Genomic DNA, 24,178 nt, shown 5'->3' with positions numbered 1-24,178 from the left:
CCCCAATTCCAACTGGTTGGAGCGAAGTTCATGCTTCCACCTTTAGAGGCGAGACAGTCCTTCAGCACTCCACACAATGCAGAGAGGGACACAGTCCCTCTCCCATGATCTCATCCCCAACTCATTTATGTTATGCGCCCGGCCCCTGAAGACATCTACTCTTGCAAATCCTGCTCTGTGCCCTGTTCGTCCAATCTGATACAGCTTCTCTCAGCGAAGGGAAATAAATCATGTTTTGACAGGCATTTTTATTTTTAGTGGTCAGAAATTACTTAGGTGATCCCTCTAGAAGCAAAAGCAGGCCTACAATTAAATTATCTTATCTCAACAGCACAAAGTAGAACATCATGTTTCTAAGTGAGTTCTCCGTGTTCGTTCTAATGATTCACACCCAAGGGGGAACAAGAAAATTCATATATGGTGACCCTTCAGAGAACCCAGTACCATTTTGCATCACAACAAAATTACAACCTATCTAGGAGTAAAAGTAACCGAAAAGATACTTAAAGAGAAAAGCATAGAATTATCAGATGACATAAAAGAATACCCAAACAACCCAAAGATATTTTATATTCTTGGATGGGAATGTTTATTATTAGTGGAACCTTTTTGGAGCCATTTTCGTAGGTCAAAAATATTGGCAATTTCATTTGTTTCAACCTAAAAATAAATATGCAAATTTCCCCCACAATTATTACATAAATTCAATGGAATCCCCACCCACATCCCAATAGTACTTCTCCCAGAATTCGACTAGCTAAAACTGAAATCCATATTGGACGTGTAAAGGGCTGAGATAATTATGAAGAAGAAGGGGTCACACTGTAGCAAATATCAAGACGCATTTTATCAAGCAGTCATAACTTGTGTGGGGTAAATGGGTCACTGTGAACAAAGAGCCTAAAAACAGAAACACAGATATATGGAAACTTAGTATCTTTTTTTTTTTTTAATTTTTTTTTTCAACGTTTATTTTTGGGACAGAGAGAGACAGAGCATGAACGGGGGAGGGGCAGAGAGAGAGGGAGACACAGAATCGGAAACAGGCTCCAGGCTCTGAGCCATCAGCCCAGAGCCCGACGCGGGGCTCGAACTCACGGACCGCGAGATCGTGACCTGGCTGAAGTCGGACGCTTAACCGACTGCGCCACCCAGGCGCCCCAGAAACTTAGTATCTTGACAGAACTGGTATCATAACTCAGGGGGAGAAGAATAGATTATTCAGTAAATGATGCTGGAATAACTGATTATTTATGTGGTAAAAATCAAATTCTTATACCACACGCATACCGCCCCTAAAAGAAAATCCAGATGGATTAAAGACCTAAATGAAAAAAGGCAAATCTCTAAGTAAATCTTCTTAAGAGATTTTATTTTTGGAAAAAAGTATATAAGGGAAATGCTTTAATATCAGTGTAGGAAAGCGTATCTTTTTATTTTTTTTTTTAATTTTTTTTTTCAATGTTTATTTATTTTTGGGACAGAGAGAGACAGAGCACGAATGGGGGAGGGGCAGAGAGAGAGGGAGACACAGAATCGGAAACAGGCTCCAGGCTCTGAGCCATCAGCCCAGAGCCCGACGCGGGGCTCGAACTCACGGACCGCGAGATCGTGACCTGGCTGAAGTCGGACGCTTAACCGACTGCGCCACCCAGGCGCCCCATGAAAGCGTATCTTTTTAAAACAAGCAACAGGGGGCATTTGGGGGGCTCAGTCGGTTGAACATCCAACTTCAGCTCAGGTCATGATCTCACAGTTCTTGAGTTCGAGCCCCGAGTCGGGCTCTGTGCTGACAGCTCAGAGCCTGGAGCCTGCTTCAGATTCTGTGTGTTTGTGTCTCTCTCTGTCCTTCCTCCGCTCACGGTCTCTGTCTCTCTCTCAAAATAAATAAAAAAAATAAAATAGAACAAGCAGCACAAAGGATAATTGAGAATATTAACAAATTTGACTACATTAGAATTTTTTTAACTTTTGTATTAAAAATTCACAAAGTTTCAAAGACTGTTCGTAGAATGTTGGGGGGACCTTGCAGCATATTTAACCAATAAGGAATTAGTACCCAAAACATATAGAGAACCTAAAATCGCTGCGAAAAAGACAAATAGGCTAATAGAAAAATGGGTGGGGGACATGAAGAGGTAATTCCCAGGAAAGGAAGCCTTCATGGCCAAAAAAAAAATGGAAAATGATGCTCCGTGTTCCACCTACCTGGTAATCAGGGAAATGTAGGTTAACACCGCCGTGAGATGCCGTCTCACACCTGTCATTTTGCCCCCAATTAAAACCTCTGATAGCTCCAAGTATCGGGAAGTATGGGGAAGGGCAGCTCTTAGTGAAAGTATAAATCAGTAGTATTTTGGAAGACATTCTGTAATTCTTGGTGGAGTTGAAAATCGGTGTACTCTATAACCCAGCACAAGGAGATGTGTGCATAACCATGTACAACTGTCTGGGACAGGTGCGCTGGCAGCCTTCTTCATGGGAGCAAAAAAGCGAAAACTACCTTATGGCAGAAAAGTGTATTTTTTTGTATATGATGAGCTAAATATGAGTTTTATACATGAGTTAAAAATGAACGCCAGGGGCGCCTGGGTGGCTCAGTTGGTTAAGCGTTCGTTTCAGCTCAGGTCACGATCTCATGGTTCGTGAGGTTGAGCCCCATGTCCAGCTCTGCACGGATAGCGTAGTCTGCTTGGAATTCTCTCTCTCTCAATCTCTCTCTGCCCCACCCCCTCCTGCCCACTTGCCCTCTTGGGCTCTCTCACTCAGAATAAATAAACGTTTGAAAAACAGTGAACTCTATTCTACATGCATCAACCAGGATAAATATCAAAACGTCATTAAATAGGAAAAGTTGAGAAAAGGCATCTACTGTATGGTGCCTTTTATTTAGAATTTTTAAAGGCACAAAACAATATTACCTCTTCTACGGAGGTACATACCTATGTGGAAAAAGCACAAAAGCATGCCTGAGAATGATAACACCCCACCTTTAGGATAGCGATGCCTCTGGAGAGAGGAGAGGGAAGGGGATAAGGTATCAGTGAATTGTATTCGTATAAAAAGAGAGGGGGGGAGGGGGTCTAGAGCCAGTATGGCCAAAAGTTGACCTCTGACTCTCTTCGTGGTGGCCACATGGGTTCTAGTTTTCCTGCACTTTTAAATGTTTGAAACGGATCCCAATGAAAAAGCTAAAAAGAAAGCCCTTTGCAGAGGGTGCGCTCCTCAGTAGAAGAAACAGCATCTATATCGTAGGGACCGGGTCGGCTGAAGTGAGGGGCATGAAGGTTAAGGCGTTCAAGAAACCAGGGGACGCAACTACGCGTAAGTGCGGGCAGATCTGGGGGACGAGGAAGCCTAGTAGAGGTAGTAACTGGCCTGTGTTGGCCAGAAGGGCAAGAAACAGCGAGAGCAGAGAGTGAGAATGCGGCTGATGTTCCCATGTCTGCGCCGCCTGTCGGAGCGTAGCGTGAGGGCCGGTGGGAAAGAAGAGCTTCGCTGGGTGGCTTGGGACACCCCGTCACCTCCTCCGCGCGACCGAAACAGGAAACGGCCCGGTGGCGTTAGCTCTACAGCATCCTTGACACTGTCTTTTCACCTTGGCAACTACGCCCCGGTCTCCTCGAGTGACACCCAAGGTCTTGGGCCTTCGTTTGTTCGTTGTGTTAGCCTCAAACCAAGACCGGGGCGACAGGAAGTTGGTGGAGGTCAGGGCTGCTGCAGTGACACTCATGAGTAGGCCATGAATGCTCGTCGCCCTTGGTAGCCCACGCTCCAGCCACACGCTCTGACTTCCTGCGATTCCCACAGGTGCCCTGCCTTCCCCTTTCCAGAACTCTCACTTCAGTTATCTCCATTGGGTCTCACGGCGGTACCATCAAATAGGCAAAGCAGGTATTATTCTCATAGTACCCGTGGGGAGACATACTCACAGGCCAAGGCTGTGGGGAGAGTCTCACGCATCCCCCCACCCCACCCCACCCCCCATTTCCTGGCCTCAGAAGACCAGAACCGTCTCGTATTTCCTGGGCTCAGAAGACCAGAACCGTCTTGTACTCCTCTCTGTCCACTCCTGCCTCCAGGAGGGGGCAACTCGTGCAGGTTGCTTCTACCAAGTGTCTGTTTACGTTTCTTCCTCTCTGCTTCCTGTTCCCTCATCCGGATTTGGATGCCCCGTATTCCTTGCCCGGATTACAGCTGGTGAGCTGAACTCCAGATGTCGCTTTTCCCCCGCGGCAGCCTACCCCGTCTTCTCCCTCTAGACTAAACTTCCTCAAACATTGCTTTCCTTAGGTCATTTCCCTGCTCAAAACCCTCTGTGAGCCCCTCTCTTCCTTCTACACCGAAACGGAAACTCCTCGGCCAGGGGTTCAAAGCTCTCCTCAATCTGAGCTCGCTTTTTCTAGTCAAGCACCGCGGGCGGGTGCTTTCAAAATAAAAATGGCTGCCAAGTCTGCTTTCAAACCGGCAAAGGTTTGTGTTTTGTATTTTATCTTTTTAGATGGTCCCGCTCGTCACGGGCAGGAGAGACATAAAAGCCTCTTCTCTGCTGGTGGACACGTTAATGGGTATAATCTTTTTGGAAGGCAGTGCGGTTGTAAGAATCACGAGCTCTTGACCTAATACGCCTGTTTCTGAAAATGTATCCTAAGGAAGCAATCCGAAATAGAGAGTAATCTTTATGCCTAAAGATGTGTGAATTGCACTCTTATTTATAGTTACGAGCAGTTAGATATAACCCTCCAGTGGCTTTTTCCGGCGCTTGGAACAAAACCTTAAATTCTTACCATGGCCTGTGGTCATTCATGGTCGGGCCTTGCGAACCCTCCCCTGTCCTGCTTGCTAGCTAAAGTCTGCAGTGGTCTTTTCCCTGTCCCTGAAACTCATTGCTGCCCCAGGGACGTTAGAGATCCTCCTCCCTATGTGCCTCAGATACCCCTTCCAGATCTCCAAATAGCTCACCTTTCGCTGTCTTTCGGGTCTCTGCTCAGATGTCATCTCCCAAGAGAGCTTCCCCTAACCCCCCCCCCCCCCATAACCCATGGTTCCCTTCACCTGGTTTAGTTTCTTTACGGACTTTATTGTTCCTTTAAATTACTTATTTGTAACTCTCTAAAACCATAATCGGAGCTCTTTGTAGGCAAGCGTTCGTTTGTCTCGCTTAGTCCGATATCGCCAGATCTAGAATAGCGGCTGGTATGTAGTCGGGGCTCAAAAATAGCACATGAACGGGCGTATGGTTGTTAAAAAGTGCACTTTAAGAAGAATAAAGGGAAAATAGCTGGGAGGAAAGATTGTACGTTTGTTTTACATTTTCCTTATGCTTTCCAGTATTTCTCACGTTTTCCTTATTGGATGGCTCTCTTAATCAGGGGAAATATAAACCATTTGACAAAATACAGCCTGTAGCCTGGGCAGACCCATTGTATCGCCATTTCAGAACAAGCATGATTTCAGCGGCCCCTGTTAATCCTTTAAACCTCAGCTCAAGGCCCAGTTCCTCCACGGTGCCTTCCTGTGTATTCTGGTTCTCACTGGTCTCCCTCCCACCCCAGACTTTGCATTTAATTGGGTATGCTGGGCTACATGTACTCATCCTCATTCAAGAAACACTTCCTGTTTGCTGCGGTGGGGGTGGGGGGGAGGGATGATATATGTGCATTTGGTAGGGGTTCGCCTCGCCAAATCTGTTTCCACATTTGTCAAATGGAGACACAGAGACCCTGCGGGCTGGCTGTAAATGTCAGGATGTGAAGTGGCCCGTGCGGTGCTAACACCCAGCAGGCCCCCCGGTAAGTGGTGTTATTATTGGATGTGGTGTGCCCTTGACGTTGGCTCTTGAAAGATGCCCCACCTCCTTTCTCTCCACACGGTGAACGGCCTGGGTCCCATCACCTCCAGAAGGGGGGGGTGGTGTCCGAGCTCTGCTGCATGGTGAAGGTGCTGTTCAAAAGCCTGGACCCAGAAAACACAAACAGGTTGCCGGGCCCAAGGTTGCCTAGAGCTCGGGTGGTATGACAGAAGTAGCTGTTTTTGTCTGTCCCCCGGGCTCGCTAACGTAAACATCTCTCCCTCCTCAGGAATTATCTTAGGACCGGGAAGCAGCACGCTGTTTCTTGAAAGAGTCACAGAAGACGACGAAGGTGCCTATCACTGCAGAGCCACCAACCAGAAGGGGTCCGTGGAAAGCTCGGCATACCTCACTGTTCAAGGTAAACTGGCTTCAGAAAGCAACCAGAACCAGCTCAGACGGCTGTGTCCCTGTTCAACTTTCCACCTCCCGGTCTCCCGCTGCCGCCCCAGCCTGTTCCTTTCCCTGACCCCCTCGCCCCTCCCCTGTCGCTCCGGGAAGGGACCTGCTGGGTGGCCTGGCAAGGCAGAAGGGGAAGACACTGGCCGGCCACCCGAACACGGTCTCTGCAGGGAAGTCGTTCCCGGAAGAGAGGAAAGCCAGCTGCCGCCCGAGGGACGGCATTGACCCATAGAGAGTGACCGCAGTGGCCACACCTGTGACAAAGAAACCCAAGGAGGAAGAGGGGTGTAGGTAGAGGGGAAAACCCAGAGTTCGTTCTTTTTCCTTTTCTGATTCCCACGAGTGAGATATCTGTACGTCTCTCTTCTGAGTGTCTTCGTAAGCTGGGTTTTTTTTTTTTTTAACACGAAGTAGCCTGCAAAATATTACCAGGGAGAAGCAACACATAAAAAAACAGACCACATTTGAGAAAAATATTCCAAGTGCTTCCTCTTCGGAGGCCTCAGATAGTTCGCTGAGCAGCAAAATCCAAAGCGGCCTAATCCTACTCGGGGCTGTGGCCATGTGGCTCCCATTTGGAAACTAGTTTAGACGGCAACTGCAGTCCTCTGATGCCAGAAGTCATGCAAAACATAACATGTACAGCATCATAAAATATCAAATTGACACCTCCTTGGACCTAAATATCTATGGCCTATTGAGGTTTACATGAAAAGATGCAATTTGTTGGGTACTCTGTTTCCAGGCTTCCCGGGAGACCTCAGACTATGGAAATACTCCTGGCAGGGGAAATAGATCAGTTCTTCCGCCCTGGAAACTTACATGGCTTAAAGATTATAATTCTGAGAATTCAGACTCCTTTAAAACAGAGCATCGTCCCCATTCTTTTTTGAGGAGAGGATTTTATTTAGTTTATTTTTTTGAGTTTATTTTGAGAGAGAGAGAGAGCGTGCGTGCATTAATACGCGTGGGGGAGGGGCGGAAAGAGAGAGAAAATCCCACAGGCAGGCTCCATGCTGTCAGCCCTGAGTCCGACTCGGGGCTCGAACCCACGAACCATGGGATCATGACCTGAGCTGAAATCAAGAGTCCAACACTGTAATGGCTGAGCCCCCCAGGTGCCCCAACGAGTAGATGATTTTAGACAGTCTCCTGAAAAATCCCAAAACCACGCTCCCACAAATCTATACTTCCAGGAAAAGTGGGGAGTAGCATCCCCTAAATACTTACAGTAATGGTCCTGTTTCTCTCCCAAATAATCCTCATGAGTATTCTTTCGACTCATCTGCTTACCCCTGGAGAGAACACCTCCCTCTTCAAAGGACCTTTCATTTACTTTTAAACAAGGACTCCAGATGTGGCCGTCGGGGAGTAACTGTGTCAGGCCAGGGAGGGCCACAGATCTGAGACAGGGGTGGCCACAGAGGGCAAGGAGGTGCCCACTCCGCAGTCCAGAGGGCATTTCCCCCCCCTGTGCTGACAACAGAGCAGTTATGAAGCCCCAGGCAGGAGTGAAATGACTGACCTTCATCCTGTAGCCAAGTGATGGTAGACGAGCATGGGAGCCGGGTTCTTCTCGTGGGCGCCCCAGCCCCGTACCCGCCCTCCTGCCCTGCATCCCTACTCTCCTCTGCCTCTGCCAGGGAGCCGGGGTTGGCATCCGACCAGCCGGGCAGCTGATGGCTTGGGAGAAGGCCTTGCCCGGAGGGATATTGACACAAGTTTATAGGTCTCCACAGAGACTTTTCTTCCTTTCCCTTCGCCTTTTCTGCCAGGCTGATCTGGGTTTCCCGGAAGCCACGTCGCTTCAAGGCATCTGTGCGTTTCTTCTGCCCACAGTCACGACCACCCCCCTCCTATTTGTCACAAGTCTACCCTCTGGGAATAGTCCCCCCTGCTGGGAGGCTTTTTCTGCCCACAGGCGGAGCCATGGCACCGTGGAGGCTCCCAGGCTGGCCTAGGAGCCCGCACTCTGGCCATCAGAGAGCCTGACTCACACCCGCCGCTGAGGGCGGCCCCATGCGAACACAGCCCAGAATGTCTTTTGTCCGGGCGCCCTCCCCATGGCAGCCTGATGCTCCTTCTCCCCCGTGTCCAGTGTAGATTAGATACTTTGTACTCAGCAGCGTCCTCCAGGATCAACAGCTGACTCGGATACCCACCCTCTTCTCTGCCCTCGCTCTCCATGGTTCTTGAATCTTCTCATCAGTACTTCCTGTATTCTGCCTTTGGGGGTTAATTAGGCGTCCGTAGGCCTGTCTTCCCTACTGAACTCTAGACCTTATGAGGCGGGAGTGGGGTCTGACATACTTTTGTACCCCACACCCGTGCCCAGCACTTAGCAGGAGGCTTTATTCGGTTATCTTTCTATGCAGACGTTGCTACGTAACGGGCATCCCTGATCCCATGAGCGCCGTAAGAATCCAAAGAAGTAACCAGTATTATCTTCAGTCCACAGACGGGAAGATGGGCAGTCCAGAGGGTTAAGTTATTTGCCCAAAGTCACATGACACACGCACGGTGAGGCTGACCGGGGTCCGTGTCCCGTAGCTGTGGAACATTGCCGCCCTCCCTCAGGGCTTCCCACCCCTGATGTGCCGCGGGGACTTGTCCTCGAGGCCTTGGCCTAAAATCGAGCTGTTGGACTTTTCCCATTACGTCCTGTTATTTGGGTTTCTCTCTACCTGGTTCTCATTTCCTGCAGTGATTCCTTTTCCCACTACACGCTCCTCTGGAAAGCCAGACAGCATTAAGAATCTGGCTGCCACTGATCATTTCCACACGTTTCCATCGGCCTGGGTCATTTGCTTCTGAGGAAAGGGGAGACAGTTGCCCACGTCAGCTGCCGCTACGGAGGTCCTGACCCTGTCCTCTCCCGACGTCATCTCTCAGCCTCCCAGGCAGCCTACCTACTTCTCTCTCCTTCGATCATCTTCCAATTCTAGAGGATCTTTTTTATTTTATTTTATTGTCTGTATTTTTTTTATTTTTGAGAGAGAGATCTGAAGCGGGCTCTGCGCTGACAGCAGCCAGCCTGATACGGGGCTCAGACTCCCAAACCTCGAGATCATGACCTGAGCCAGAGTCGGATACTCAACCGACTGAGCCACCGAGGCGCCCCTACCTTGATCCTTTTGAATGACTAATCTTACGACAGATGATTCCCCTGCTTCAAATATGTAGTGGCTCCTGATGGCCTGTTATCCTCATCCAGGTCCTTCCTGGCCTCCTGCAGCCTCGTGGCTCATCCCTCCCTTCACACCTGAGCTCCCCAGCCGTGCACCTGCCCGGAACCCCCTGTAGATCCGCTGTCCCTCATCTGCCTGCCCACAGCGTCTTCCTTTAGTCTCCACGGCCTTCCTTCCCGCCTCATTCTCCCCCGGACAGCCCTACTCATTCGGACAGCTCACTTCTGCTCTTGCTACAGGGGGAGGGGAAGGGTCCTCCTGCCTTACCATCATCTCCCTCTGTGCTCCCAGAGCACTTGACATATACCTTTGACGCGGTGCTTACCACGGCGTATCTACGTTCACTCCTCTATCCCAGAGCGTCTGAAAAATGTATCCGCGGGTTGATCCATGTAGAAAACCACCACTGAATGTCTGAAAAGAGACATACGTCAATATCTTGCAATTTCTGCAGTATCTGGCAATAGACTTAAGCCAATCCCAGTTCGCCAGTAACTCAGCAACGTATTTATGTGCCCCGGGCTGGGCAGCGTAAGGAAGTGTAAGCCATCTCCCCTCCCCTCCGGGGGCCTTGAAAACCTAGCTGGAAGGAGATTAAGGTGCACACGGAAACCATTAGAGCCGGATCAATAGGCACTTTGAGCTCCTCCCCAGGGTGAAGTCGAAGTGCTAGTTTGCAGCCAATACACCACCCAGGTCCGCTAATCAGAGCTCAGGGAGGTCGCAGAGGCAAGAAGGGACGTGGGTAGTGAGCCGGGGTCTAAAGGAAGCCTCGGAGGACGTCGGATCGGCAAGGTGAACGGGGCAGTGAGCTATGAGGCAACAGTGCACCTTCTACGTTGTGTCCCTTGGCAACGACAAAGTCTAGGTGATTTTACCTCCTTCCTGGTGGCCAGCCCGCTGGGTTTTCTGAAGAACTGGTGCTTTTGACTCATGACCTCTTTTCCCTGATGTGGCGTTGATCTTCAGTAGCGTCTGGGGAAATGATCACGTTTACGAGGTGCCTACAGACTTGACGTACGCGGCTCTTTCTTTTCACCCGTCACTGTCCCAGGCTGCCGTGCTCTTTGAGTTCTTGTGTCTGCTTTTCATGTTTTTCTGCCTTCTTCCTTGCTCTCTTTTGTAGTTCCCCCCCTACCCCCTGCTCTCCGAGTGACGGCAAAACTCCCCTCTCCCCTTAAAAACAGATGGCCTGATCAAGCGGTCATCAAACTACCTGAAACACTGTACCCGTTCATAAGAGGAGTATAACATAAATGGGACCGTATCCTACTAGGGTAATGATGGAGCAGTGTAAGGAAATGAAGATTGTTAGTCTAAAAACTAAGGGGCGATATTATTGTTTTCCGTAAATGTTTAACAAGCTTCACCCCCCGGGGAGACTTTCTAACTCATTCTTTGGTACACCAGAAAAGATACCCGGAACCAAGGAAGGGAGGTGGTGGTGATGTGTCAGGAGGTAGGTTTCAGCTCCATACATAATTTTGGATAAGGAGATTCCTAAAAAGTGGCTCTTGGGTGAATCTTATTAGTCAGATGCCGTATCTTGAGTGGAAGTCCTCGAGGCTCACTGAATGAAAAGTTGGTCCCCGGATGCTCTTCAGAATAGCTCGATGCGGTACCTGCTCACTAATTTTATCACTGAAATTAGATCCTGGCTCTCTGGCGGCTGTGAAACGTTCCCTAGCTTCAGACTTGATTTCCTAAAATACGCACGCACACCCTGCAAGCTGACCTATCTTGTCAGGTGGGGTTTAGGAAATGAAACCGAGCAAATGAGTTGTGTCTGCGGCTGTGTTTAACAGATTTGAAGAGGTTCGTGAATTAGCCAGGAAGGAAACTGTCTGCTCTTTTTATTTCCCTTGAAAAAGGATTCTTATACTCATAGATAAAACAATGTGTTATTTTTGTATCTGAAAAGGATGAGTGGACTGTGGAGTCAAAGTAGCTTCTTTAAATAATCCCAGGTCTTGTTTGCTTTGGACGGTCCAGGAGCACACGTGGAACTCTCAGAGGGGAAGTTCTACCGTTAAAAACAACAACACAAAACTGTCAGTAACCAAAATAATTTCTGAAATTGACATAGCCCTCAAGAGCCCATGGAACGCAGTGGGACCGTTTCAATGAAAGCGGGGCACGTTTTCACCCAAGGACTTAAGATAAACTCGACTTTAGAGTTATTATTGCAAGTAAGAACCACAGCGTGTGTGTAAATACATTCTGATGACAGATTTAAGCCTTGCTATTGAAGTACGGTTTCAGTAGCCCTTATAATTACACAGGAGAAAATTCCACGTTAGACATTCTTTTGGGGACGATGGATGGATAGGAAAATCATGGAAAGCACCAAAGGACTGCCTCAGGGTCCTGCAGTCGAAATGGAAAGGCATCAGAGGTGAGATCTGTAAATGTTATGCCGTAATGATTGCACATTAACACATTTCAGGAAAGGACCCACACAGCGGGAAACATACGCTGTGTTCCTTAATAAATTCTGAGAGTACAGAATAGGAAAAGCTCAAAATTATCTCAGGTATGCAGTGCCTCCCTTTTATCCCCCTTGGCCAGGCCAGCCTTCGGGTCTCGTTTCTTTTTGACACTCCTCTGAGGCTGGACGGTCCTCTGCTTTGGCTCCTCTCTTCCTGAATCCTGCCCCAAATTCACTACCCACCCCCCCACCCCCCCACCCCCCCCCAGCTAGCCTGGCACTAGGAAGGATGTGATAAACTAATTCACATGAAGATGCTGGCGATTGATGTTACTGTTCTCCTGGGTGTTGGCAATTTAGAAGGGTTCCCGAGGAGAGACCAGCGCTGGCAATGGAGACATGAACTCTCTACTCACTGATTTCACACAGGAGGGCCAGAGGACGGGATGTGCATGCCTTCGTGCTTGAGTCTAAACAATGACATCAAGCTGGCCTTGATCAGGAATTCAAAATATGGTGATGGAATTCAGCCATGGTATCTTCTGCTCATTGAACATGCGTTAGTCTAGCTAACTTTGGTGACAACCCAGTGGGGATTTTTTTTTCCCATTGGTGGGCAAGAATCTGAAGCACAGAAGGATTTAGTACTTGGCTCAGGGTTCCGAAGCTAGGAGGGGTGGAGCTGAGCACTGAACGTGTGGGGCAGAACCATTCCGCTCTACTGCCTCTGGGTTGGAAGGCAGGCGAGGACCCCCCGCGTGAAGCCCGGTCATCACCCCTCCTGAGCGTGTGCCCTTGGGCCAATTACTTACCTTCCTGGTGCTTCCGTACGTTCATCTGCAAAACAGACGTTAGTAATGGTACACCAGCCTTACTGGGGTGTAAGGATTAACACACTTCGAACACTATCTGCCATATAATCGAAGCTTTTTAAATATTAGCTAACGTTGCTGTTTGTTAACATGTTAAACCACATTAACTTCAACAGAACTTTCTGCATTACAGTCTTCCAACACTTAACCAGTGAGTCACCCAAATGGTGTTCCAGACCACAAAATTCCTCTGTGGCCTAAGGAGTTTAGCTTTACTAGCTTTCCTAAAAATGTGTCGTCGAGCTGAAGGCACGTGATGGCAATCTTAAATACCTTTTACCTAGAACTATCCTTGAAAGCTCACTTCTGAAAGTTTAATTTGAGTAGTCTTTCCATGTCACTCTCCTTAAGAGAGGTTCCAAATTGGTGTCCAAAGATTCCTCAAAAGCTTTATAAATAGTATGAAAGCCAATGTTATTAGTCCAATAAGCCTTAGAGAAATTAGCTGGGTTATTGGTTTTTGGATTTTAGATAACAAGGGGTAGCACTGTTTGCCCGGCTCATGTGGAGAATCAGGTCGACGTATGTCTGATCAATTTTCTTTTCATCCATAGAGAAATATTTATTGAGATTTCCACTGGGCCGGTGCTGGGGAGGCAAATGAACACAAAACACACCCTTCTCTTGATGTCTTAAGAGCTTCATGGGCAAGAAACCCACATAAACAGTTTTCTAAAAATAATGATAGGACCAGAGAACAACTTCTAAGCCACCCTGGCAGGTACGAGGCGAATTGCTCAGGGAAGGTCGTGACTCGGTTGTCTGCAGAAAATGATCGCTGTTTGGGTCAAAGTCTGACTAGTTTTAGGGGAAAAAAAACTGTGATGTATGCAATAGGTTTGGATGAAAATGAAATCATCTCGTATAGTACTTGAAGCCCACAAGATAAGGATCTTTTAAAAAAGGAAAAGGGAGTGCTGGGAAGGGGGGAGTGGGGGAGAACCTTCAAAAGAATAGCCCTCAGGGCACCTGGGTGGCTCAGTCGGAAAGCGTCTGACTTCTGATTTGGGCTCAGGTTGTGATCTCACTGTGCGTGGGATCGCGCCCCAAGTCGGGCCTGCGTCGACAGCATGGAGCCGGCTTGGGATTCTCTCTCCCTCTCTCTCGCTCTCAAAATAAATAAGCGTTAAAAAAAAATAGCCCCTACTAGGTTCATACATTTCACCTGTGAGCCAGGGTCCTGTTGTGACCCCGCATTCGAAGGACGAGCAAGCCGGGGCCTAGGGTCCTGGGTCGAAGACATAGCTGCTCGCTTCCTGCCCTTTCCAGGTAGAACTTGTCCTGTCTCAAGTCAAGGCAGGTCCCCGAGCCGGAGGCCCTGGTCTTCTGCTCAGGGAGTTCTGCTAACCTCCTGGGAAGGACCACCGGTGCTCACTGTGGTGTGAGTCGAGTGCCCTGGCCCTGCTGCCTGTCGATTCCGGCAGCCTGGCACCACACCGTGCCACGTGTCAGGGTCGGCGTGTCACCGCCACAACACAGAGTCCGGGCCCCGTGCAGCGTGAACAGCCGCCACCATCAGAAAGGCGCAGGGCAAGGCAGCGGGACTCAGCAGGCGCACAGCCTCTGGACGAGGTACCTCACCCCCCAGGAACCAGTGCATCCCCTGGCTGGCGTCCCCCCCCTTCCTGTCCCGAGAGGGATGGTCTGAAGCTTGAAAGGTAACTGACATGGAACACTCTGTGCCCCAGGGTTAGCGGAGTCTGTAAGCTAAAAGTGCAGTCTTCCTAACTCTTCAGATTGGCCCCATTCTTGTCAATATCCCATGTAAAACTAATCTCGCAGCGTGCCCTGATGCTGGCTTTCACACACCGCATGTGACAGGAACGTCCCTGAGACCCAGTGCTCACTCCTAGTTGTTGTCAAATCCCACCCACGTTTCCTCTGGCCTCCTTTCGCCTGCCATGTACAGCTGGGCCGTTTCATGGGCTGAGCTCATCAGCTGTCACCAGCAAGTTGAAGCTGGGTCCCGCCAGGCCAGCGTGTGGACGTTTGACCTCTGAGAAAATATCCAAGAGCTGTATAGGAAGGGATGATGCTGACTTGAAGTCCGTCTACTCAACCTAAGGCTCTCCTAATGGTTACTTTGCAAACACAGCCTGGGATTGAGCTATCAAGAGCGGCAGGGATCGAGCACAGACACTACATCGTATCTGGTTAAATTCTTGGTTTTCAGTAAGCAGTCACAGAATGTTAAATAGACCTTTCTCCTGTAATAAATGTTCATCTTGAGGATGTTTTTTAATGAGTTGGTTCTTGAAATGTGTAAATGCACCCGAGCACATTGGGTCCCACTGAAAGGAATTTTGCCTGAGTAAGGGCTGTGGAATTGCTTTGGGGGTCAACTTCCTGCCCCGTGGAATGCAGTGGGAAAGTTCCCACAGTGGGAGGGGGCCTCTCCCAGGGCATTCCAAGCAGGAGGCATCTGCAGCGCTTTTAGGCGGACAGTACTGTGTCTCAAGATGCTATCAGCATCTCCCAACAGCCAAAGGCCACTGAGGCCTGAGCAGGTCTCAGGCTGTGTGTGTGTGTGTGTGTGTGTGTGTGTGTGTGTGTGTGCGCGTGCATGTGTGCGCGTGTGAATACAGCAAGGCAGCATTCGACCTTTCACATGGGGGAGGAAATCCAAACTCCTATTAACTCGAGCTTACAAAATTCCCATCGAGAGGCTGCGTACGAAGAGAAAGGCTTATCATACTTTGAAACTTCTTCAAGGAGGCTGTTCTCATTCGCACGAGGTTCGGGGAAACTTAGCCGCAGGCCAGCAAAGCTAGGCGTCGTTGAGCCAAACTCACTCTTGCACTCACCCAGTATTCTCAGGGTGCCTACTGGAGGCCAGGCCCCCTTCTAAACACCAGAGACATAGCAGCGAACGAGAGAACCCCGGCCCTACCCTCTGCTCCTCCGCTCGGAACATTGAACGTATTTATCTGTTCAGACTGTGAGCCCTAGACCGTCCATGCCTTTCATCCACCACCACGTACTAGTATCTAGAACAGAGAGTGCCACGTAGGTGGTGTTCCGTGGGCTTCTTGGACTAATACGCACGAACAGGAATTTGACCTTGAACCCTCTGAAAGCTTCATGAGACGCTTTGGACTCAAAGCCAATCATAATTTATCTCCTCGCTCACCCAGTCCAATGAGGGGGCGGATAAAGACGACGCGGAGGTGGCCGCAGCCCCCAGAAGCCGCCGTTCTGGTAGGGAAACAGAGTCCCGAAGCGCGGAGGTGCAGAAAGGGCTGGGAGGTGTGAGAACCTACGAATGTTTTGATGTGATCGGAGCAAGTGGGAGAGCGGCAGGGGACGGAGCTGGAGAGATAGGCAGGGCTGGGCACGAAGGACCCAGGGATGTGGATTTTTATCCCCACGGCTGTGGGGAGCAGAGGTGGTGGTGATGGAATTGACACAGAGGCGAGATCACGCTGGCCCAGAGTGGAGGAGAGCCTGGCAGGGGGGCGGGGAGTCGAGCCTGGTCAGGAAGCCAGTGCTGCGGTCCAGGTGACAGCTGGCGGGGCCTCGATGTAGGCAGTGATAGCGGGGCAGGACAGGAGGTGACAATTTCCTGAGCCATGGGAGGAGAGCCGGCAGGACTTTGTGTTGGCCTGGACGGGGAGAGAATGTGGATTTCCCCTCTAGACTAAAAGGTTTGCCCAGCGGGGACTGTGGCAGGAAGTGCATGCGCTCGGTGGCTGGATGGATAAGAGGAGAGAAGGAAACGGCTCGGGTTTCTAGCTCGTGTGTTTTCTGTTCTTCACAGATACTTCACCAGCCCCAGCTGCCTGCATGCGGCTTGTAGTTTAAACCCTGCACGCCGACGCTCGAACTCTGCGGGCTGGTCCTGACCTGTCCTTGCCTTATACTGCCTGCTCTGTCCCCTCATGTCCCAGTTTTGGGTCTCCACTCATGCCGGCCCCTCTGCCTGCCCTCCCCCGCCTCGTCTCCGTGGGCCACCACCCACTTCAACGTCGCCTCTTCCAAAGAGCACTAGATTTCCTCCACCCTTGAAACTCTTACTCCGTGTCTTCGTATTGGCCTTAAGTCTTTTTTTTTTTTAACGTTTATTTATTTTTGAGACAGAGAGAGACAGAGCGTGAACAGGGGAGGGGCAGAGAGAGAGGGAGACACAGAATCCAAAGCAGGCTCCAGGCTCCGAGCTGTCAGCCCAGAGCCCGACGCGGGGCTCGAACTCACGGACCGCGAGATCATGACCTGAGCCGAAGTCAGACGCTTGACCGACTGAGCCACCCTGGCGCCCCTGTATTGGCCCTAAGTCTTGGTTGGGTTGCGAGTGATGAGCTCCGGGAGAGTGACACCTTTCTCTTGCTCACCTTCCCGTCGCCTCCAGATGGAATGTCGCTTCCAGTAGAATTTAGGACCTCCTTGTTGAATCGAAACAAAGAGCCCACAAGATGAATCCCTCATCTAGGAAACAAGGATATTATTGCTACCTACTCCTTAGGGTGGTTGTAAGGGCTTGGCATATAGTAGGTGCTCAATAAATGATACCATTCATTGGGGCGCCCGGGTGGCTCAGTCGGTTAAGCATCCGACTCTTGGTTTGGGCTCAGGTCATAGGATCTCGCGGTTTGTGAGTTCGGGCCCCACCTCAGGCTCTGTGCTGACAGTGTGGAGCCTGCTTGGGATTCTCTCTCTCCCTCTCTCTGCCCCTCCCCCGCTGGCACTCTCTGTGTCTCTCAAATTAAATACATAAACTTAAAAAAATGATACCAGGGGCGCCTGGGTGGCGCAGTCGGTTAAGCATCCGACTTCAGCCAGGTCACGATCTCGCGGTCTGTGAGTTCGAGCCCCGCGTCAGGCTCTGGGCTGATGGCTCGGAGCCTGGAGCCTGTTTCCGATTCTGTGTCTCCCTCTCTCTCTGCCCCTCCCCCGTTCATGCTCTGTCTCTCTCTGTCCCAAAAATAAAAAAAAAAAAAAAAAAAAAAAAAAAACGTTGAAGAAATGAAAAAAAAAAAAATGATACCAGTCACATCATTATTTCTTTTTTTTTTTTTATTTTTAAAAAAAATTTTTTTTTTCAACGTTTTTTATTTTATTTTTGGGACAGAGAGAGACAGAGCATGAACGGGGGAGGGGCAGAGAAAGAGGGAGACACAGAATCGGAAACAGGCTCCAGGCTCCGAGCCATCAGCCCAGAGCCCGACGCGGGGCTCGAACTCACGGACCGCGAGATCGTGACCTGGCTGAAGTCGGACGCTTAACCGACTGCGCCACCCAGGCGCCCCACATCATTATTTCTAAAAAGAGTGAGTTCCATTTGTTCTTCCCTAGCTTAATACTAAGCCTCTGCCTCCTTGTAATGAGGTTCAAAGGCAGTCCTTTGAAATTCATGGGAAATTGTCCCCTGGAACCAGTAAGTAGGGGACCGCTGTTCTGGCCCACTGGGGCATTCCTTTACAGATCCCAAAGATCTTCCTCTCTGGAGGCTTCTCTTGAACACTTTGGGTCTTTTCTCGTCTGGTGCTGGAGGAACTGCTCAGCTTTAGATCTCTGCGTGATTCCGGGAAATGAGGTGCTTGGGAAGAACCCCCTTCTCGTCACAGCCCCTGCAGGCTGGCTTCTGTTTCGAAGGTCAGAGACAGAGCCAGAAGCAAGGAGCAGGAGGTGGGCCAGTTGGCCGGCTGTTCCAAAAGGAGCGAGCAGGCAATGGTGATGGTCCTTGAGTTTTATTTTTATTTTTAAAATCAAAGTAGAAGAATTTTGTGAGTCCCAGAGGAGCCCTTTTGTGTCGTTTTTATTCTTAGGCATTTTTCTTTAGAATTTCCTCTAAAACTCATGAGGAAGAGCTCACATATTCCAGATTTAGCACTTTAATGGGCTTTTGTTCCCGCCTTCATTTTTTTCCTTTTTAAAAATTTCTCCTCGGGGGGCGCCTGGGTGGCTCAGTCGGTTGAGCGTCCGACTCTGGCTCAGGTCACGATCTCACGGCTCGTGGGTTCGAGCCCCGCGTCGGGCTCTGTGCTGACAGCTCGGAGCCTGGAGCCCGCTTCGGATTCTGTGTCTCCCTCTCTCTTCTGTGTCTCTCCCGTTCGCGTTCTGTGTCTCTCAAAAATAAACGTTAAAAAAATTGTTCTTTAATTTCTCCTCGGATTTTGAAGTAGCTATTTCTGGGATTACGACGTTTGCGAGCTCAGCCACAGAATTTCTGAAACTCCCTTTAATTTCCGCGTGAGCTTAGGATGGTGAAATATCATGCGCCCTGCTGGACTCGGAAGGTGAGGGGAGACCCGTCCCAGAGACCAACCCTTGAGCCGCCAGGCTGCATGCGCCGTGGCGAACCATTTAGGGGCATTTGGACCTGTTCTGTAGAATCACAGAGATCCTCGGTTTGATGGTGCTTGTTGAAGACCATCTTGTCTTGCTCCCTCCAGGAACCTCGGACAAGTCCAACCTGGAGCTAATCACTCTGACGTGCACCTGTGTGGCCGCAACCCTCTTCTGGCTCCTGTTAACGCTCTTTATCCGCAAACTGAAAAGGGTAAGAACGGTTCGGATGAAGTTCCGCGCTCCTGTTTCCGTAAAACTCTAAAACGCTCGTCTCGCATCTAGACCCGGCCCTAACCACACGTTAGCCTCTAGTCTCCTTCCCTCTTCTTTCGGTCTCTGACCTGGGGAACACCCGGAATGAATCGTTAAAATGCCTCTCGACCGTCACCCGTAGTATCGAGAGGAAAAGCTCGAGCAGTGAATAGATGACCGTTTCCCGGGAACAGAGGGGACACCGTTGGTATAAAAATGTGTGATAAAACCTTTAAATTCAACACGAGCCCTGCGCAGTCTTTATTTCCTTATTCTCTGCTAAGACGTGCAAAGGCGAATGCAAAATAAAGACTGTCCTCCGACTTGCCTCTCCTCACATCGTAGAATTACCAACAAGTGCACTGTGGTTCCGAGCTCTCGGAGCCCCACCATACAACTCAGTTCTTCAGTGGGAGGGTCAGGCTGGAACGCAGGCCGTCAGGTTTGTGTCATTCAGCCTGCAGCACCACGTGCTTCTCTGAAGTTCTATGGGCTAAGGAGCCAACAGTCCTTCACCCATCCGTGCCTCAAATATTTACTGGAGAGGAGACTGGCTTTACTCCGTTTCACAGACAAATGTGAGACTGCCGTTAGAGGCAGCGGACTGAAAGATGTGTAAGGGGGTGGTCAGGCAGAGAAGGGAGGGAAGAGTGTTGCAGGCAGACAGAAGAGCCTGTGAGAGGCCGGGGCAGGGCCGGGACCCCGCGGGAAAGAGAGACTCACGGAGGCCAGCGTGGCTGCAGCATGGGTGGGAGGTGAGGCCGGAGAGGAGGGGCTGTAAAGCCGGGTGAGACAGTAAGAAAGGTAGTCTGTATTCTGGAAGTAAAAGGAAGCCTGGGGGGCGTGAGGGCGAGGGCGGGGAGGGGTGTTGTTCCACAAAGGCAGGCAATCCGAAGTGTAAGAGATTTGCGTCTGGAAAGAGAATTTTGGCTGCTGTGAGAATGGACCAGAGGACGCAAGAGTGAGTAGAGAGGAACTTTCGCCGAAGACTTGATAGGAGTCCAACTAAGAAATGATATGAGCTTCGTCCAAGTGACTAGGATCCAGAGCTATTTCGCAGGTAAAACAGAACTTGAAAAGCATCAAGGAGGCCTCCTCCATTGCTAGAGACTTATCAGCCCTTATTATCATGTCGTGTCTTAGGACAAGCTTTTTTATGTGGTGTGTCCGGTAATTCTTCCAAAAAATGCAAAGAGGTAAGACATACTATTATTCCCATTTTATAGAGGGAGAAAGTGAGCCCCAGAGAGGTAAAATAACTTGTCCAAAGTCACAAAGCTGGTTAGAGTGGGAGCTGAGTTTTGAACCCAGGTCGTTCGACCTTACCTAGACTTGTAACCAAAACCAACAAGGTGTCCTTCATAGCCGTTGAAATGAGAGGCGAGGATAGCAGGCGTCCTCCGTGGTGAATAGGTACCATCAGGAGTCCGCCGTGTGGAATGATGGGTTTTGAGATGTGACAGCTAAGGCCACACTGCTTTAGGAGGAAACAGAGGCCACGCAGTGGCATTGACAGGGGAGAGACATCATAAAGGGAAATGGATCAAACTTGCCAAATAGATTAGACCCGCCAAATCTGGAAGGCCCGTTCGGAGGCCACAAAGGAGGGACAGAGAGAAAAAACTTCAGAGAAAGTGAGGTTTAGAGAAAGAGTTTGAAGGTTGCAGTTGGAAGGAAAGCAGCAGAAAAATGCAGCCCACCACACTCCTCCCCACGCCCCGGATTAGGGGAGGAGCACAGAGGGGCAGAGTAGAAATAAAACTGGAAAGGTGAATTGGGTCTAAATTGAAGATGGCCCTAGTATTTCTAAAAATGTGAAACCTTGAGTTCAATAAGAAAGGATGAGAGCAAGAGAGGATTCTCTCTCCAGAAGGGAATGCTTATAAAATTTGAAAGGTGATTAATTGTAGGAGACAAGGAGATACAAGTCCTCAAAAACTATTTCCATGTGGTTTCTCTAAACCGCAAGTGAATTCCTGGTTGATACGGACTGGACGTTATCCTTTTAATCCCCACCCTGCAATAGGCCAGTGTTACAATTACAGCTAACGTGGATCGTTGATTGATGCTTACTGTATACCACGCCTTGTTCTAACAGCTTGGCATGGATTATTTCCCATAATATTCACAACAGCCCTAGGAGATAAGGACTGTCATTATCACTATTTCACAGATAAGGAAACTAAGTTGAGAAGGGCTAAGCAACTTGCCAAGGTTATGTGCTGGTCCAGAGTTGATCTGTGACTCAGATCCGGCCCGCCAGCCTCAATGCCTGGCCTCTGAAAGTGCTTAGCTGTGCAACCTCCATGCCAAACACCTAGTAGCTGCTCAGTGTTAGTGTCAATCGAAAGAATAAATATTTGCCGACTAAGGTTCTACGATCCCACTCTCCTCAACCACTTGTGTGGTGTTGCCTCTCACCTGCCTGATTGAGATAAACCATAAAATTCCATAGGTGCCAGATGGGGAGATTGTCTCTCTTTGCCCGGCCCCTTGCCTCGCTCTCAACACCCCTCCCAAGCTCCCCACGCGCTCTCCGGAAAGTGAGCTGTCCCTTGTTGGGCTCTCGCTGTCCTGTGCCCTTGGAAGATGGGAGATTGTTTCTCGTCGGATTGTTTCGACTGGACATGGAAAAGCGTACTCATAAAACCTCTTCCAGCGGCTTCTCTAGCGCACACCGGCACGCTGGGATAGGGGTTTGTATTCCTTTCCAGTCTTACAGACTCACACCATTGTCCGACAGGCTGGCCCCTACAAGACTGGCACCGATGGCAAATGTAGCTGGTGACGAATGTGCTCCACATCTTTCTCTGTTTTCCCCTCGTCGTGGAGGCCGGGCCAGTCTTTCTGCTTTGAGCGATTTGTCACACATTTTAGTGATAATTCCTGTGAGTAGGAGACCGATTGCAAGTGATGGATGAGGTGAGCTGTGACAGCCCAGGGCAGGGTGAGTTAGAGCTGAAGAATGTGGGCGAGCGTGACATGGTGTGTATGGAGAGGGTGTCTTCTCTCCTGAACTCTGGTCCTGCTGAGGGAAGGGCGACGCAGGACGGGCCCGAAACTCATTGGAACGCAGTTAATGCGACTCCTCGGCGAGGCTGATCAAAGCCCACCTTATGTGGGCAAGCATACTTCCTTTCTGTCCTGCCCACAGAAATGCCATCATCAATTCTACACTGAATGAACAGGCAATACACCCACTGCTATGACTCTAAGACACTAAATGCAAATCCACTCATCTGTGATCTGAAATAAAGGATATTTTCTGGGCTCGATGTGCCTTGCCAAGATAAAATAAGGGCCTGAAGGGAGACACCCGCCTTGTTTGACGTCCTACTGATGCCAAACGCGATCAGGACATGGCTGTGTTTGAATCTCAGACCCAGTTTACCCCTTGGCCTTTGAAATAATCAACTTCTGTTTCTTATCGGAGGTAAATCTTACTGTGTTCTCACTGACGGACCCTACAGTTTTTCCGGGGAAGCTGCAGCAACCAAGGGGCCAGGACTTCTGAGTAGATTTAAACACTTCACAGGAAATATGCCTCTTAACTGTCCCAGGGCTCCTGGGTTCACTTCGCCATTCTTGCAAATGCTGAAAAGCCTCAATCCCACTTGTCACCTTGTGACGTATGCTCCTGCTTGTGCAGAATGGCCATGGAGAGGTATTTTCAGTCAGTCGTTTGGAATGACGTTTATGCTTTTTTGGAGAAGGACTATCATATGATAATTGTCTAAGAACAAGCACCCCGGTCACTGGAGAACCTGGGCGCGTGTTATCTGGGCAGCGCGGTGAAGCCAGTCTACCGAAAAGCCGCGTGAGAACCGTAAGGGCTTGTTTAGTGGGAGTTGCATGCCCAAGTGTGATGTGCGTGTGCGTATGCAGAGGGGGACTTTCTGTACCCAACCACACGGTTTCAACGAGCAGCAGGTGTTGCCAGGTACTGTTTTAAATTGGGCATCCGGGTTTTTGTTTTGTAAGTTGTTTCCTTGATAGTGACGTCGCGATCTCTTTCTTTCTCAGTCTTCCTCGGAAATAAAGACTGACTACCTATCGATCATAATGGACCCAGACGAAGTCCCCCTGGACGAGCAGTGCGAGCGGCTCCCTTATGATGCCAGCAAGTGGGAGTTTGCCCGGGAGAGACTCAAACTGGGTAATGTGTTTGTTCAACAGATTCCTAAACGTGCAAAACATGTGGTTTGAGGGCTGCAAAAGTCAACGAGACTCGGGTTCTACCCTCCAGCTGCTCACAGACTAGCAAGGGAGATGGGCACTGGGGTAGATAATCCTAACAGTGCTGGGACAGCAGTACAAGGGGACGGGGCACCTGCTTCTTCTCCGAACACTTTCCCAGCACCTTCTCTGAGCAGCAGATACCCGTCTAAGCCGCGGAGGTGCAAAGGCGTCTGAGTGTCTTGCCTCAGAGGGTAAAGGAGGCAGCCACAAAAGGAGACAGGTGAAGGGCAGAGATGAGTTCCATCAGGAAGCTTACAACTACAGGCACCCTTAATGACCTTTTGGGGGACTCAGAAATTTGTAACCTAGAACACAACTCAAGATGGCAAGGAACAGTCCAACCAAACCTTTGGTGAACGCGTCGGTGCCCTTGAAGGCTGTGGGTCAAAAAACCCCTCTGCCCAAATCCACAGATTAGGTACTCTGAGTTTTCGTGGGTGTTCAGGATGTCCAGACAGAGAAGAAAGTGCTAGGGGTCATTAGCCTTTCAGGTTTGAAGAGCACGGGCTGTTGTTGCCCAGTTAACATAGATGCTGTAAACATCAGGCAACCGTGCTTTCCCTCAGCTCACCCCCAAGTCCCCCCCACCCCTCCCAGCTCAGACATCACAATGCGAATCGATCTCCAGCCCTCAGTAGTACAAAACAAAAGGGGCCGCGAT

At 49.8% G+C, this 24,178-nt stretch overlaps 1 protein-coding gene across 1 annotated transcript in view; it reads left to right on the top strand.

Annotated features, from left to right (window-relative positions):
- The window catches only part of FLT1 (fms related receptor tyrosine kinase 1), a 177,069-nt gene that overhangs the window by 118,206 nt on the left and 34,685 nt on the right, over window positions 1-24,178 (top strand). Inside the window, exons 16-18 of the mRNA XM_047876110.1 lie at window positions 6,081-6,212; window positions 19,131-19,237; window positions 23,302-23,434. Coding sequence (XP_047732066.1) covers window positions 6,081-6,212; window positions 19,131-19,237; window positions 23,302-23,434 — 372 coding nt within the window. The remainder of the gene's footprint in view (window positions 1-6,080; window positions 6,213-19,130; window positions 19,238-23,301; window positions 23,435-24,178) is intronic.

The sequence above is a fragment of the Prionailurus viverrinus genome, chromosome A1, assembly GCF_022837055.1.
Source record: "Prionailurus viverrinus isolate Anna chromosome A1, UM_Priviv_1.0, whole genome shotgun sequence".
In the NCBI taxonomy this organism is placed as follows: domain Eukaryota; kingdom Metazoa; phylum Chordata; class Mammalia; order Carnivora; family Felidae; genus Prionailurus; species Prionailurus viverrinus.
Note: the sequence above shows the minus strand (reverse complement) of the source record. Positions and strands in the feature narration are given on the sequence as shown.